This window comes from Mytilus californianus, unplaced genomic scaffold (genome assembly GCF_021869535.1).
Source record: "Mytilus californianus isolate M0D057914Y unplaced genomic scaffold, xbMytCali1.0.p SCAF_6, whole genome shotgun sequence".
Classification (NCBI taxonomy): Eukaryota; Metazoa; Mollusca; class Bivalvia; order Mytilida; family Mytilidae; genus Mytilus; species Mytilus californianus.
Genome location: NW_026262712.1, coordinates 82,207,758 through 82,226,364, shown reverse-complemented (window position 1 = coordinate 82,226,364; position 18,607 = coordinate 82,207,758). Strand labels below are relative to the sequence as shown.

Below are 18,607 nucleotides of genomic sequence, written 5' to 3'. Positions count from 1 at the left end.
TTTCCGTAAGCAAATACAGCTTATTTGATTTACACAATATAAATATCCAATAGATAATATACAGCATAATATAACATTTATACACAAATTATACAAATCAATGAAAGAATTATATTTAAAAGTGTGGTCAAAGGGCAGTATGACATATAGACATATTAAACTAAAAATAAGCATTTGAATAATTAACCATTACGTGCTTTTTCTGCAGAAAATAAATATTTTCCCAGGTTGTTTAGCTCTTTGATATTTCTTACAGATAACAGTTGCACTAATTCAAAAGTAGATGTACTCTCATAGTAATAACTACATATTTACATCTGATGTCGTTATATTTATCACATTCTAAAATAAAATGATACTCATCTTCAATCGCATTTTTATTACACATACTACACAAACGTTCATTTTTTGCTATACTATAGTATCTGCCTGTTTCTATACATAGTGCATGAGCATTTACTCTATACCTAGTAATATAAGATCTATACAAACTGTTTAATGGACGACTAAGGTAAAATTGCATAGTGTGGCCATCGTGTAAATACTGATACAAAGTACATTTTGGCGAATTTTCAAAATACAATAAACCTTCAGATATATAATTATCTATAACTCTTTGTTTAAATTTACTCAAAAATAATTGACTGTTTCTAACTCTCTGTGAAAACCAAATATCACTAAAACCATATTTACATAATATATCTCGAATGTTTGTGAGTGCTAAACCCTAACATTACCTGGGACAGTGGTGTAACAGTTAATCATAAGAACAAACTGTACAACTCTGTTGTAAATAAACTCATCATAGATACCAGGATTAAATTTTGTATTTACGCCAGACGCACGTTTCGTCTACAAAAGACTCATCAGTGACGCTCGAATCCAAAAAAGTTAAAAAGGCCAAATAAAGTACGAAGTTGAAGAGCATTGAGGACCAAAATGGTTTGACTCATCTGATTGACACGAAGCACAAAAATTAACTAATATTAAGGCAAAAGTAACAAAGTACCAAACATAAAGACAGTTAATATGCCTTACAGCCTACTCTATCTAGTTCTGGTATTGACTAATCTGTTGCAGTGTGAAGACAATTCATCGAATCTATATGACCCCAGAGGCAAGACTAAATCAGTACATGGTGATCTCAATAAACCTAATAAATCAAATTGAGGTCAGGGCTATCTAAGGATGCTTCCTTGTGAGGCTATCTCCTTCAGATGTATCATGTATACAACACATTCTTCGAGTTTCACTCCAAGTGTAAGTCTGGATAAATTACTATATCGCCATACCATGGAATATAGCTCCATTGTTCGAGTATATTTTGAAGGTCCAATGTCGTCCACATTTTTACAGGACCTTGTTTGCTCATGCAAATTAAAAACTACTTGTAACAAATCTTGCGTATGCAACTAACAGAAATTGTCGTGCACAAGGATATGTTGTTGTTAGGGCAGTGGTGATTACTCATCAGACTGTTTTCAGAAGGTTGCTACAATGAGGGTGATGACTGAGCGCTGAATCTCAAGGCTCAATATGTCATGTATTTTACTACTACTGGCCTCCGACTTGACTTTAAAAAAAACCTCACAAAACAACACCAAAAAAAAAAAAAAGCCTGCACGTGCACGTGGTCTTGGACCTTGCCGTGGTTGTTAGGTTTTCAAACCAATTGGAGACACTTTTATATCGACCATTTCAGAAGTATTACATGTTGGAAGCGAAGGTATACGTCATTTATCTCTAGCAATAATGCGTTAATATGATAAGCTGAATTTGTGCAACGATTCTAGAGCATGATTCCATAGAAATATGCTCTCAGTTATCAAGAGGGATGGCCGATATATTGTAAAAGAATATGATTTTTTAAAATCCACCCCTCTGCCCTTTGACCACACTTTTAAATATCTGATATTTTACGACAGGTTTAATCAAAGGGCATCAAATTTATCTTCAAAATAAGACCAAAATTATCCGTAAGGTATTTCGGTCCATAAAATATTTAATTTATCCTACTTGTCATCGTACTATAAAGGTTAAAAAAAACCGAGGGTTGCTGGATATCTAATTGCGAGACCGGGAGCGTCGACCGTAGAATTTGTTCACAATTCCAAATATAGGGAAAAGGGATGGCATATCAGACCCTAATGACTAAGCTATAGTGTACGCCTTGTCCAGGAAGCCATTTTTGCCAAGTAAACATCAGGTAAGCATTTCTTGCTATGCTATGCATTAGCCGCCATGCTAATCCACATTCTGTTAAATTTCGGGTAAATTACAGATCAGACTATTCTGGTATCTAAAGATCTAGAACCAACAAAACATTTCGCTAGTGAGCTGCGACATAGACGTATTGTATCGTTCAACAAATTCGTGATAGCGATTGTAAACTAATGTAGGGTCAATATTAGTATCTCTTCCTCATAACTTTTTTTGAATAGTGTTTGTGTAAGGATCAGCCTCATGTTAATGCAGTCCATCTAATGTGAATAAGCACGAACGTAACGTGTCTACTGATATATGTGAACACCTTGCGATGGGTCAGAAGGTATGCACGAACGTAACATGTCAATTGAGATATGCAAACACCATGCGATTGGTCAGAACGTATGTTAATGTTGAGAAATTGGAGTTGTATATTGTTATGTTTGTCATAGATTCAAATTTGAAGTCGTCTATTTGTTTCAAGATCGAGGAAAATGAATTTGGGGGACAAATGAATTTCTCTACAAAATTAAAGTTATATAAAACATTAAAGGTACGTTATGTATGGACTCAATAGAAACCATTAAACACATCTTCTGGACTTGTTTAAAAGTATTTGACGTGTGGGAAAAAAATAAAAGATGGATATATACAAAAGTCCAATTTAAACTACCACTTGATTTAGACATAGTTTTATTTGGGATATTCGAAAAAACCGAAGAAAAAAACTACATAAGAAACCTCATAATATTGTTAACAAAATATTATATATACAGAACAAAAAAGCAAGGCGGACAAGTAAATATTGTAGCTTGATAAAAAATCTGAAAGAAAATTTATTTATTGAAAAAAAATCATATTTTATAAACATTAAACAGTGCAAAGAGCGTACTCCTGCTGGAACCCCTGGCTCCACCTAATAGAATAATTATACAAGTAAACTTTTAAGTAATAAAAATATCCTCCCAATCCAGACTGCTGCCCAGGTTTTTTACCATCATTATTTATTAACAAGTTAGTCAAAGGTTTCAACAATATACATTTGTCTTGATTTTACCGATGAAACTATTATAATGGACGAATTACCGTAATTATACCATATAATATATATATATATACATGTATTTTGTGCAAATAAATACATTTCAAAAAAAGAACATCGAGAAACAAACCAAGATATGGAGCAAACCTTCTAGGTTCGATTTTATCATTATTTATTCTTTTCTGTCAATTGAAGTTGAACATTTCACCTTAATTTTTTGCGTTTGAATCGTCGATTTTCACCGAGATATGTACATGTTCCATTTCTGTATAAAACAACCTAGAATTTGTGGAAATGTGGCTACTAGAGGTCGATTTGTTGGGGTGGAAAAGGAAAGGGGGCAGAGGACCAGCCCCTTTAGGGAGCTTCATATATGGTTAATGCATAGACTTTTTACAGGTCTCATTCCTAATGTTTTCTTCCCGCCCCCTTTAAATTGCAGAATCAGCACCGGATTATGATTTTGTACATTAGTTCTGTAAATGAAGATAATTGATAAGTGTCTTGACATTTCAATAATCTATAACATCTTTACTCTGTTCATTGTTGCATTATTTATTAAATGTAAAACATAATTTTATAGCACTTTTACAACATTTAACATTACTAGTATATTATATAAAAACATACAATGAGGTGCAATATATATTCTATAAATAGCTATGCAATGTGGTGGATTTATGAACAGAAGATATATTGGGTATAATATTTTAAGGCAATAATTTTTCAATTAAAAGATTATGCAATATCGGTCTTTTATAAATGCATGAATACATTGAAGTACAAAATAATTTGGTGTGCTGATCCTTGTGAGACTTGAATTCAGTTCAATAGTTATGTATAATTACTACTATTTACAAATGTAAGTTTGACTAAAATAAATTCCACGGAGTATTTCAAAAGCGTTGATTAAATGTTTCCTCTGAGAAATGTTTTTCGTCGTCAACAATCTCAGCTATTTGAATTCCATTTTCTTTTTCATTTAATACCGCAGATGTTTCATCCTCTTTATTATTAGTCTTCAACGAGGATAAGCACAGCCTCTGTGTAAATACTACACATGTCACTTGTACGCTGTAGTTTGTAATTGACCTCATCCTATCTCTGAAATAGGAAAAGTATTTACAAAGTGTAGAAATTAAAGAAACAACAGACACGGCTTCCTCCGCCTCATTTTTAGACTTATATCTCGAATTTAACATACACAGTCATCTCAGTTACGATTTTAATTTTAAAATTATAAATTTCCCCCACCTTAGTAGCAATATACCAACTTCACCTGCATATGGGATATATATTTCCCAACTTATTCGATATTCAAGAGCTTGCAGCTCCTACTCAGACTTTGTTAAACGTCACCAGTGTCTGAGCAGAAAGTTGATGAACCAGGGGTATGTCAAAGAACGTCTCGTCCTTTTTCTAAAAAAGTTCATCGGAAGGTAACAAGGCGTGTTGATAAATATTCCGTATCAACTTCACAAATAATACATGATGGTCTTGAAGTATAGATTCTGCATACTGACGTTGTTTATCATCTTAACAACGTGTAATATTGTTCTTTCATTTGTCTTTGTTCTATTATTAATATTACTTTTACTGTTTGGTTTGTTTTCTGTGATATCCATTTGACGTGGCTAGGTACTTAGACATCCCGTCAATGTGTTTGTATTATCTTTCATTTTTGCTGGTGTGTTTTGTATATGCGACTTTTTGTGTTTCTGTGGTTCTTATAACGTGACTCTGTACTTTAAAAGATCCCGTCATTATGTTCTTGTTCTATTATATGTCATTATGTTATTGTTCTATTATAAATTTGAAAATACTTTGAACGACAAACGACAAATTTATTTTACTCCCGTAGTGGTATTAACCATATGTGGATTCTTAAAAATTCTAAAGAACTTCTGGACAATTTTAAATCTCGGTCTATTTCTGAAATTTATTCTAACATAGTTTTTGATTTTTTAACCCTGTATACCAACATTCCACATGTGAAATTATAAAATTGTTTTAAATAAACATTGAATGACAAAATTTCTTCTTATGTCACGTTTACATTTTCTAACGTCAATAGATGCTTTTGTTCTTTTTTGTAAATAATTGTTTGTTTTGATATTGTAACACAGTGATGACTGCTGTACCCATATTTTGACTATTTTATTTATAATGTCTGTTTTGTTCACGCATCGTTGTAAATATAACGGAATTTGATAAGACTGTCGTACAAGTGAGAGGTTTAGCGCTATAAAACCAGGTTCAATCCACCATTTTCTACATTTGAAAATGCCTGTACCAAGTCAGGAATATGACAGTTGTTGTCCATTCGTTTGATGTGTTTTGTCATTTGATTTTGCCATGTGATTAGGGACTTTCCGATAGAATTGTCCTCGGAGTTCAGTATTTTTGTGATTTTACTTTTTGTGCGATGACAGCATGAATACATTAAAAAGAATAATAAAAAAAAAACAAACTTCAAGGTAAATTCAAAAAGGGAAAGTCCATAAAACCTGACAAAATCAATAGACTATGTCAACCAACGGAACGCATAGAAAACAACTATCATATTTCTGACTTGGTACAGGAACTTTCGGAAGAAATAGTTGTTTAAACCTGATTTTATAGCTAGCTTAACCTCCCACTTGTATGACAGTTGTTTATCGTTCAGTTATATTCACTAAATCAGGTTAGCGACCCAAACAAACATTAGCGTTTAAAGTGACAATAATTGGGATCCAGCTTCCTAAACTGTGTAAATATACATCACAGACATACAACACAACTGACGAAAAAATTCAAACAACATACAATAAATATGGCAATGACGCCAACAAGAAAAGATATTGTAGTAGATTGTAAATCTGAAAAAACTAAAACACAATCTAGATTACATCGTACAATATACTTACAAAAACCATTCGAATGAGTAAAGAAGTGCTGCCGCTTCAGGTGGAATATTTAACGCAGTGAGTAGGATGATCACAGTAATCAAGCTAGCCCCTGTCACAGATGGTATGGCCAAGGACGAAAATGTTGTTAGAATGCTAAAATAATCATTTGTCTATAATCAGTCATTGTTTAGATGTACATAATATTATTACTAAAACTATGTTGCTGTTACGATCAGCATGATGGAACATAAGTTTTTTGTATTAATAGAATGATATTTATATATATATATATATTTGGCGGTCGTCTTTTGGAATTTAAAATATATCAATGTTATTTAATTTTCAAAAAATTATCTTGTACGTATGTTATTTAATCTAACGGTAAGAAACTCACATTACTAAAATGACCGAAGCAGCATCCACTTCCTGGTCAGTGATTTGCATGACAAACAAACAGGAGATACTAATGTAAATGCAACTACCACAACGTCCAATAGCAGCACATAATGGAACAACAAATCGAGTCACTCTACGGTCTAATTTGTTCGGTCCTTCTAATTGTCGTATACTTTCAGGAATAGCTATAGCTCTGATACGAGAAATAGTCAGGTTTATAATAGATGTATGCTTTGCAACTCATATCAACTTTATATCAAATAATTTTCAATTCAATTTTTCTAATTTTCCATCAATGTTTTTTTCAAGCAAAATACGATTGCTGCCATGTTGTGTATTTCTAAATATTTCAATGAAATTATGAAAATACTTATTATGTTAACCAAAATTAGTAAACCTTTACTTTATTGAGTTATCTTAATTCCAAACACTACATACCTATCACTATTACTCTCATTAACGCGAAATTCTTCATTAATTTTGCAAAATATTAGATTGAATTCCATGAGTAGTTTTACAGTTCCTTAGATTATACCAATTCTGATACTCATTGGAATTTTTCTACATTCTAGTTTCATGATGCAACAATAATTTATTTTCTGATGGATATATTTTCACGTCTGTGATATAAAGACTTGTTGTCAAAGGACACTGTTGCAGAGTGAAATATATATCAGTCGAGCAATTAATGGTAAATCTTTAACCTTTATAAATTAGTGTTATAGATAACTAATTTTGAATATTTGTATAACAGATTTCTTTTAAAACTATTGATGTGAGTTTTATAGTATCTGCAACTATATCTGCTTATATAATGCTATAGTTATATGCATCAAATAAATCTTTAGATATGGATTGACTATATGTCTGGCGTATTCATGCTAGATGAATGAATGCTATTTTGAATTCATTTTCTGTTGCTTTATATTTAATGTTGGTGCAGAAATATCTGTGTTCTTAACACTCACTATGTTTTTTGTTTTGTCTATACTCTAACTTACGTGCTAGAAGTAGCAAACACTATCACAAAAGCATGAATAACAGTGAAAAGAAATTTAAACGGATTCATTTTCATCAGTATGAAATATGTAATTGGCACTGCTACTATCATGAAGAGTAAATAACCAATCATTTGTGTTGCTATGTATAAACCAAGCCTACTGAAATCGTCCTCTAAGTTCTTTGTTCCTCCAATAGTTTTACCAATCAGACTCACTACACCAATTGGTGTAAACCTAAAATTAAACTTCCCGATATGAATAACCTAACTACCTAACTTCTAATAAGGTAGTAACCAGACTGTTCATGCAACCAATGACAAACCAGATAATTATGCAGATGTTAATATATAGGCTGAAAAATTCAAAGCCTTTCATCTTAATTTTACTGAATCTTCATGAAGCCTGAACAAATTCACTACAGAATATTGTAGATCTATTATCAACATCATCATCTGTCTTTAATTTTCGATTTTTTTTTATCTTCTGGTATATCATATATGATATTGTCACTTTGTATAGAAATAAACAAATTGATCCCTTAAATTTACTGGTTCATTTTCATTTTGCGTTATTAGAACACAGTCACAAAAAGCATCGTTTAGTTTCATACACGTCAGACATGATGTTAAATATAAATGTACATTTATAATGCAATTTGGTTACGTAACTTCTCTTACATTACACTCTGAATAAATGTATCCCTTTCAGCGAATTTTTTTTTATCAATCGGTGACTACTGATGATTTAAAATGTGGTCAAGTCGATAATCAGCATAATTCCATCAATCCAACTACCGGATCAAAGTATAAATAAAACTTAAGAAAGAAAAATCACAACAACGAATGACCTTTTAGACGTTTTTGGTTCGAGCGTCATTGATGAATTTTTGGTAGACGAAACGCGCGTCTAGTGTTCAAAATTTTGAGCCTGGTATTTATGAGTTGTTTGTCATTTGGCAATAAATAACGTTCACAAATTATTTTCAAATCCTTACCAAATTAATTTTCCTAAAATCACCAAGATAATTTCAGTAGCTGAGTAAAAGAACTTGAAGAAAGGTTGTCCAATTTCTTTTGTTGACGCAGTTGCAATGCCAAATACGGCACTGGCAATCAAAAGACCTACATAAATACATTGTATTATAATAAATAAAAAAAAATACTGATTTACATTTTCGCACATATTTATCAAAATAGATTAAAGTTAATTGTATAAATTAATAATGTAACAATGAAAAAAAGTTTGCTTCCTTTTATGTGATTGCTATGATATAAAAAAAATTATTGCCGCATATTCCTATGGTAAAATAATTATTAGAGTGATTGACATGTTGTTTTAGTATACACTCAAGCGTATGTTTATGTAAAGTTTATCATTTCTGAAGGTTTGTAGAATGAACAGGTTAACATGGCTAGAAATACAGTACTCCCCATGGTTTCTGTGTTTCCTTATCATTTCTTTTTGAAATAAGTAAAATCCCTTTTGGTAATTTTATGTGTATACATTGTTCCTATGTTAACTAATAAATCTAAACAAAGCCCCTCGGCAGAACTATACCTAGAATATTTGTGCTATCAGCACTGGATAGATTTTTTCCAGTCACCATAGTCTTTATGACTTCTACGGTTGTCCCATTAATAGTTTCATTTCCTTTGTACTTCTCTGTATCGTAGCTGGTTATTGTCTACAAACAACAATCACGTGTTACAATCCTATGAATATATGTATGTTTTCTTCTCTATACAACGAATAAAACTTAAGCTAAGGCATGAAAGTCAGACTTTCATTTTTGCCGGGGATTTGCTTTTGTTGCTATGCAAGTAAAATTGTTTTGATGAAAATTTTATGAACACAAAATAATGAGGCCAAAAATAAGGTAAAAAGAAAATATTAAGGTTGCAAATAAAAAAAAATCATGAGATAACCCCAAACATTATTAGGTATCGCTAAGTACGCCATTTCATGATACATACAAGCTCATTCATTTAACCTATCCAGTGACGTTGAATTTTCACAAGCATTAATCCCGTAAACAAATTTATGACATCATTTTTTTGAAATGAAAAAGGAGATTCCAGCTCTTTCCGTGGAAAAACATTTAATGATGTTCAATAAATATTAGATGCAAAGCTAGAGTTAAGACTTTAATCTCGTGTTATTTTGTGACCTTTACATGACTCTTACCTTGAAATTATATAGGCTTCTAGATAATGCATTTAATAGTGCAACAGATACAGATACGTATGTAATACCTTTTCCCTAAAAGTTTCCGTATTCTAGTTGCACTTAACTATTAAATGAAAATAGTATGTCGGTCGTTTTTCGTTTTTTGACATGGGAATATCACTTTTTCATCGACTTATGCATTTGAATATCCCTTTTGGTATCTTCCGCCTCTCTTTTATAAAGCAATTTTCGACGATGCAAATTATTTTGTTATAGGACTTTTCATATGATTTATAATAAATTATTAAAAAGTTTATATGCAGTATTTTCATAATTGTAACAAATGGGCAAATACTGAATGAGCTTTTGTTTTTGATAAATGCAGTATTCATTAAAATATTTTATTTCATTAAAAGCGAGGTAACCGCAACATATATTGTTCTAAACTAGAAACACATTTTACTTATATCCCTAAAATATCTATTAATTTTTTGCTATGATAAACACAGGTTTGAAAGAGTACAACTCTTCTGGATAAACTAAATATTTTAAACAGAATTAAGGGAAAGGCAAACTTATATATAGTCAGTCGGTAACTTTGTTGCGAGAAGATGATAAATGCACAAAAAACAAAACATATTTTAAGATAAAATAAAATAAAGAAACCTTTTTTAAGACTTGTTTTTGTATCCTCAAATATGATAATAATTCATCTGTACCTATACATATTGATAGTGAGAGACAAATAACACTTAAACATGAAATTGTAAAGTTGGGCGCGCTTCTGCAACATTACAGCATGAAAAAAATATTTTAAAACTCTGTTAATAGCTTACCTTGCGAAAAGTTGCAGATATCAAATTGTCGGGGAAGATATTTCTGTAAATAGAATATCAGATATATGCTATATAGATTGACAAAAAGAGAATGCATGAAACAGCTGTTTTATGTGATATAAATATGAAAAATAACTGTCCATGCATAATGCCTGAAATATTCAATCAATATTTGCAAATTCTAATAAAATAAAATGTCGGGTATTCTTCAACAACCCAACAGCACAAAAAAACTAAGAGACATCAAGTCATTCAAGACAATGTTTGATAGTTAACCTCATGTCATTAAATTTGTTTGGCATTCATTTAAGATGTTCATTCTGATATTTTACAGAGACAAAGGCCATTTATGTTATACAATAAAGAAATAATTGAAGTTTTCACTTGTCTTTAGTATAGAACATGTTAATATCGGTGTCGATTATGTTTAAAAAAGCGAATCGTTAGAATATATTTCTTCTTTCTATTTGTATTAAATTAAATGGAAATTTAACTTCAAATGACTATATCGTATTACATTTTTGTAGCAGTTATATTAACACTACCACTACCACTTCTGATAATAATAATAATAACAATAAAACTAATATGACTCTCACTCAGGCCGTTGGTCTACCTCCGTATAACGTTTTATTTGAGAAAAGCACGTGAAATCAGTTGGCTTTTAGTGTATGGAGAGTAAACTCTCAAGCAATTTTTGGAGATTTTTTTCATTGTACGTGTTTTTGTTTTCGTACAGAGTATTGAAAAAGTTGAAATATTTAAATGTTTTTCAGATGCTCTATACATGTGCATTCCTGTCGATAATTTAAATTTTGACATTACATTAAAAAAAAAAGAGCTGCACCATGAGCGAATGATATGCCATAACTTCTCAATGTCATATCAGAAATTATAAAAAATCTAAAGGGAGATTATTTCAATAGATGTAAATCAGTCACCAAAGTTTCATGAAAACTGCTCACTTTTGAGTTATTGTCCAAAAACTGGAAAATCCACCCTTTTTATGAATAGAACCCATAACTCGGAAACGTAAAATCTAAAATTTATAAAACACGAAAAGGAGCTTAAGTCAATAGATATAAACAATTCACCAAAGTTTCATGAAAACTGCTCAAAGCATTTTTCAGTTATTGTCTGAAAACTGGAAAATCCCCCTTTTTTAATGAATAAAATCCCATAACTCGGAAACGTTAAATCCAAAATTTATAAAAATCGAAAGGGAGTTTACGTCAATAGATATAAACAATTCACCAACGTTTCTTGCAAATTGCTTAAAGCGTTTTTCAGTTATTGTCCGACATGTGGACGACGGACGGACAAACGGACGGACAGACGGACGGACGGACGGACGGACGGACAACGGTATACCATAATACGTCCCATAAACGGGCTTATAAAAATTTGTTTACAAATTATTTCAGCTTGTATTTGACCTTACAGTGTACAGAAAATTAATTTGCCATGGTAAATTCGTTGATTTGAAAGTAAACGCTTATAAAATATAACAATGGTCAAATGTTACCTGTGTTTCTGTTGTAACAACATTCCTACATCAGATGCGCATTACGTATAACAAAACATTATAATAATTTCAATAGAACGATATCCATATTTTCATGAAAATACCGAAGTACTGAGCTACAGAGACAGGTATGTCCTCGTAGTATAACAGAAGTGTGTATTAGTCAACAATAAAACTTATTACATCCTTCTTTAAAGGTGTAAAACAATGTATTTGTACTTTAAGTTCATGTGTAAGAATTCCTGTCTTCAGTTTATTGTCTACAATAAAAATGAATTATAAAGTAAGTCTAAATCGCTCCTTATTATACCTCAGTAAATCTGCGAAAATGTCCTCTGTTTCTAAAGGAACCGAGTTAAATGCTTTAACTTCTGTTTTAGCGATTTCACCTGTAATTAAATCACAAAACACGCATTTCAAGACTGTATCAGACTAGTCCAAATAATTATGACATCTTGAAAGGCTATTATAATTTTTTTTCTGTGACGCCTTCCTACGACGTCATAACGCTGAAGCCATTTTTTCCGTCTGGACTTTGAGAGCGAATTCTGGGGGGAACTTTGAGACCTAATTTTGGCATAAAATTTTCATTGCCAGCTAGACATTTTTGCATAGTTACAAAGTCCTACCTTTTTGTGCTTATTGATGCAAAATATTTCCAGAAATATCCAAAAGATATGATAAAATAAGATACGATTCCATTTGAGGTGAGCAAATATTTACTTAATTTCAAAATGGTTTCCCAGAATTTCCAAAATACGTCACTTCCGGAGAGTATAAAATATCAAACTCGGTAAAATTTGATGGACCAGAATTTCCGGATAATATAAATCGAACGTTCCGGAAATTTTGGTGCATCAAGTTTTACCTAGTTTGATATTTTATACTCTCCGGAAGTGACGTATTTTGGAAATTCTGGGAAACCATTTTGAAATTAAGTAAATATTTGCTCACCTTAAATGGAATCGTATCTTATTTTATCATATCTTTTGGATATTTCTGGAAATATTTTGCATCAATAAGCACAAAAAGGTAGGACTTTGTAACTATGCAAAAATATCTAGCTGGCAATGAAAAGTCCATGCCAAAATTGGGTCTCAAAGTTCCCCCCAGAATTCGCTCTCAAAGTCCAGACGGAAAAATGGCTTCAGCATTATGACGTCGTAGGAAGGCGTCACAGAAAAAAAAATTAAAATAGCCTTTCAAGACGTCATAATTATTGGACTAGTATCAGACCAGTAAAAAGTAAAATCACAAAAATACCGAACTCCGAGTAAAATTCAAAACGGAAAGTCCATAATCAAATAGCAAAATCAAAAGCTCAAACACATCAAACGAATGGATAACAACTGTCATATTCCTGACTTGGTACAGGCATCTTCTTATGTAGAAAATGGTGGATTAAACCTGGTTTTAAACTTGAGGTAAGAAAAACTTGAGGTAAGAAAATATTAAAATATAGCCATTCATTGACAAATAAAAATATACCAGAATCGTATTTATCGGGTTTACAGTTTTTTTACTAAAGAAGATGTATTTATGATGCAAGTTAAAGATGTTGCATATTTTCAAAACTCGATGTTTTAGGAAATGTTAAGCAACTGGCAAATTTTAGTAGAGGTAACAATTCATCCCAAGTACAGCATACTTTAGAAAGTCCTTGATTTATGACTAACGGAGTAAAATGGTTACAAGTACTAACGTCGTTGAACTTCAATAGATGTAAAGTACATTGATTTTGTTCAATTGTGAATTAACAAGTGTGTAAATTATGGATTGTGGATTTTTTGTTTGTTAATTCATTAAATTATTTGCGTCAAGTATCATATAACTATGATATGAATATATTACCTGGTCGGATGATCACACAAAGTATACTACCAACTAAGCATCCAAGGAAGTTCGTTGACATGATATAACCCAAACTAACTAAGCTAATTTTCCCATTTGATTTAGGGTCTAGGGTAGCTGTTCCTGTTAAATCAAATAAAGTATAATGATAAATGAATTAAATTTAAGAAAAGTGAGTCTTCTAATGTTCAACATTCTTTGTGTGCCTGTACCTAGTTACGAGTCTGAAATGTGGTGGTTGTTGTTTGTTACTGTATATCATATTTGTTTTTTGTTTATTCAAGGAGGTTGTATGACCTTGTTATATTGTTTTGGTCATAAATCTGGCCGTTAGTTTTCTCGTTTGAATGTTTTGTGATTTTTTTCGTCTACGTCATATGGTCTCTGGTGAAAATTTGTCTCATTGGCTGTCATACCCTATCTCATTATTTTATATTTTTAATTTAAAAAGGTTATTTACATAATCATTACAAAAGTGTTTTCGTTTACATGTATTGTCAAATGTTGCTTCAACTGTTGCTGTTTTTGGCAATTGGACCATAAATAAAACAATGAATAAATAGCCAATGATTAGTCTATCCATGTACAGTAAAGCAGTTATAATGATTTCAGTTTGATGGTAGTCAACTAAAATTTCATTTCTAAACAGTTGATCTTTAAACATCCCCAGAATCTGGCAAATTGCAATTAATAACATTAACGTTACTTGCACAGCACAAGATGCACGTTTCGACAAGTCTCTTTAATGATGATCAAGTCAAAATATTTGAAAATACAAAACCTAATACAAAGTGGAAGCGTTGTTTATACCAAAAAAGACAAATAATAATGCAAAACCCTGACAAGAATCACACCCATACACGAGGGAGTAGTTCATAGGAATGACCCAATTATCCACTGTTTACAAACATATCGCTCTTTCATCTCTTACAAAACATATGTGCATAATTTTTTTAGCATAGATAGCTAAAAGTGTCATTCATTTTTTCAAAGATCAATGTAAATAAACAAAATCTATGTTATCAATTTATCTAGTAACAAATCATAATTGTCAGATGTAAGTAAAAATGTTAAATAATCATATAATTATATGACCAAAGTTTTGGATAGTAATGGTAATACTACTGAAGACAAACATTATTGAATATGTGAGAAACGAATCCCATTAAGAATCATGCATAAGAATGTTTAACCCCGCTATATGTTCATGAAAAACCTCTTCAAAGACGAACCTATCAGGAAACTCGTCAGTGCATGGTTGTCATTTAATAGTTTTTTATTTGAAGAATTTGATGTTGATGGGGCCTTTCCTATTTTTCACTTCAATTCCAAGTAAAAAGCAGTCCATCTGTAATCACTTTAGTTCAACCTACTTACCTGTTATAACTGAGGCTACTATGAGAGGAACTATCATCATCTTCAGCATGTTTAGGTAAATCTCTCCTAAGATACCTACAAACACAAGTTAAAGCTTTAATAATTGTTTATACGTTTTGTCACTAAATAGTTAAGTACATTAAATGAGCAAACATTGTTTTATACATTCTCAAATATTGTTTTAAACATAAATATTAAAATGTACCACTTTTTTTTTTACTGGATGCCAAGCTCTCTCTTCTTCAAATTTATTTTCGCTCTACAAACAAGAAAGGGTAACAAAACAAAAAAACTAAATATTGTGTGATTTGGTAATATAATATTGTTTTCTACTGGCTGTCAAGCAATAAGCTCTTAACTGGAAATATGGAAATATTGTGAGGGAGCTCACAATTTCCTACACCCGCTCCTCATCACAATATATAATTCAATCTTTTAAATGTGACCCCATCCCAGAAAAAATGAAATAAGAACAAAATGATAAAGACAAAAGAAGATAGGCAACAAAATGATAAAGACAAAAGAAGATAGGCAATAGCACTATGCAAACAAGATTCTATACAAGTGTCGTGATTCCGTCGGTGGTGTAGAAATTTATGGGTTGCCTATCGACATTCGAAGATTTGACAAAGTCCATCATTTGCAATAGAACAACTCAATTCATTTAGATTAGAACTTCATGGAGCAGCTAGATGCACAATGACATTAAATGCAGGTTAGATGTTGTATCAAAAGTTCATGTTTTATCAATGAAAAATCTCGAAAATCATTTGCATAAATCAAAAGTCAGAATAAAAAAGGAACACGCGATATAAGAATAATTAAACGTTTGATTGAAATACAGACATTGCTATTGCGAGGACTAACAAACTACTTCCATAAGCGAATGTATCGTTAAACGTATCTGCGGCCTAAACAATCTGATCAAATTATTTTAAATGGTGAACAACTTACCAACAGACATGCTAATATGCAATGAAATGTTAGAAGAAGTGACCACAATGAATGTACCTTTTCATTTGTCTCAAAAATTGAATTTTTATTCTAATTTTCTTCAATAAGAATAAATAAGTATTCTCGTTGAAAAAATAGAACTTGCAAAAACAAATGATCTATGCGGTACTTTGTTAAAAATCACTTACGGAAGTAATTTTCTAGCTGAAAGCTGAAAACAATATATTGTATTTTTGTTATTGGTCTATAATTTGGTAATAAAAATGTGAAATATACGTCAAAACGGCTGATACACAATGGCACGAAAAACTCAAAAGGTCATATAAAGGTCAACATAGTTTTCTGTTCTTCAAGAATAGACAAGTGTTTACATACTAGTATACAATCTATCTATCTCAAGATCTACATCGTCCGAACTAGAAAATAAAATGTATATAAATTTTACATCGACTATCTAAGATCTGCCACAAAGTTTTAATCAAAATAAGTACGTAATCAGAAATTTATGGTCGAGAAAATATGTCGGGTGTAACTTTTTTGTTGACTTATTTTTGCTTCAAATAAAAAAGCAGTTGAAATGTATAAAAGAGAATACAACCTTTTTTTTTAAATTAAAGAAGAAAATTGACCTGCAAAATTAATTATCATAGAAAAATAATTGAATCGTATCAATAACAGTTGGCATATACTACTAATGAAATCATTGTTACAACATGTACAAGTCACTCCGCTCCGTTGGCTGGCCGAATGGTTGAAAATGTACATCGATAAGTTCCATGCAATATTAAACATCTATAGAAATGCACGTACTAAATTTATTTTCTAATTCATCTTTCTTCATTTTTACAGTCAAATTGAGATGTGCAATATGCAGGACGTAGCTTCAACTGTTGAAAGCATTACTGATATTACAAAGGGTGCGAGAATGTATTTCATTTTCACTTTGTTTATAAGCAACCGAAGGAAATTGATTACAAGTCTTATTAATAGATAGTCAGACGCTGGATACGTTAAAGACAAGCTAAAGTCATGAATATTATAAATATATAAATAACTGTTTTCTGTTTGTTTGAAGCTTAAGTTTTGTTCAGAGTATAAAAAAAATGAAAATTTTGTTGTTTGTTTTTGCATCGGTCAAAATAAAATACAAAAGTTACTATAATTTACTTACCAACCCACATGAGTGTGCTGTCCGTTGGGTTTGTATTCCGAACAACCACACCTATAATAAATCCAACTGCAGCCCCCACTAAGGTCAAAAGTACCAGCAAGTTTGCTTTCACAATCTCCAAGCATTTTTCTTTTCCTACCGCCATGTTGAAATATAACTACACTCAAAGATCAAGGCAATCGGTATTATTTTCATCAAATACAATGAACTTTCGACAAAATGTAGGACAAACTAATGAGAAACAAGTAAATATACATCTTAAGTGCTTCATTCGTTGAGTGTGGGAAAGGCTTGAGCTTCTCATTTAAAAAATAAGAGTCAAATTTCATCGTTAAATACAAATGAAATATTAAGGATAGTAAATCTAAATTAAGGTGCATTTATTACTTTAATAAAAAACGATGTGTGCAGTCGTATATGAAATAAGACATTAGAGTTATATCGCAAAGTTACATGGTTTTTATGCATTACATTTACCTGTGGCGTACGTAAACAAATCATCAACATCAATGTTGCATACTTTACTTGTATTATAGTCCGTCTATAAATGTTCAACAATAAATTATTACAAACTCTGAGATTACAAATTGGATTTGTTTTATTACGTTGCTATTTAGGTAGTGTTTATTTATGTATATATCTAGTATATGAGCTCTGACAATAAATTTCATTTTATCACAGTCAAGGTGAATGAGAGGCTATAGGGTGAATGAATTGACCGTAACAGCAACTGGTCAAGTGTTCTAGTCAAAATTCTTAACATGACATTTGATGATCTTTGTCAAGAGTCTTTCAATTGTATATAGGATTGAAATGTACTGCTAATGTCGGAGGTTTGTATAACAATTAGAAAATATTGTATATAAATTCATCTTCGGCTAGTGAATTTTGGATTTTTAATAATTTATTTTTGAAGATTTATAGAACGGAAACGGACTATATATTAGATTGCGACACGTATTTACGAAACCTTTTAAATCCAATACCTAAGACATTTCTTTATAAGAGGACGACAAGTCCATAATGAAAGTCAAATCTCTAAGGTAGATGAATGTGTCCATAGAAGACAATTTTTACCTTTTCATAATATTTTCAGACTAAATACTAAAGTGTACTTGTCTAGATACTATCATCTTTATCATGTTTATACGAGGGAGGGGCGCTTTTCTCTATGATGATGATGATGATGATGATG

At 31.3% G+C, this 18,607-nt stretch overlaps 1 protein-coding gene across 3 annotated transcripts in view; it reads right to left on the bottom strand.

Moving 5' to 3' along the window:
* Nucleotides 1–17,707, bottom strand: part of LOC127705843 (excitatory amino acid transporter 1-like) — an 89,186-nt gene extending 71,479 nt beyond the window's left edge. For 2 of the 3 annotated variants that reach the window (XM_052210194.1, XM_052210195.1), the window contains exons 1-7: nt 17,413–17,707; nt 15,288–15,362; nt 13,911–14,033; nt 12,370–12,448; nt 10,535–10,577; nt 9,090–9,216; nt 8,527–8,653 (exon numbers count right to left, since the gene is read on the bottom strand). In XM_052210194.1, the coding sequence (XP_052066154.1) occupies nt 8,527–8,653; nt 9,090–9,216; nt 10,535–10,577; nt 12,370–12,448; nt 13,911–14,033; nt 15,288–15,362; nt 17,413–17,557 (719 nt within the window). In that variant the 5' untranslated portion in view covers nt 17,558–17,707. Of the gene's footprint in view, nt 1–3,558; nt 4,352–6,153; nt 6,289–6,529; nt 6,725–7,532; nt 7,767–8,526; nt 8,654–9,089; nt 9,217–10,534; nt 10,578–12,369; nt 12,449–13,910; nt 14,034–15,287; nt 15,363–17,412 lie in introns of those variants that run through there. The other variant, XM_052210193.1, reaches the window with a different exon arrangement.
* Between the last annotated feature and the right edge of the window lie 900 nt (nt 17,708–18,607).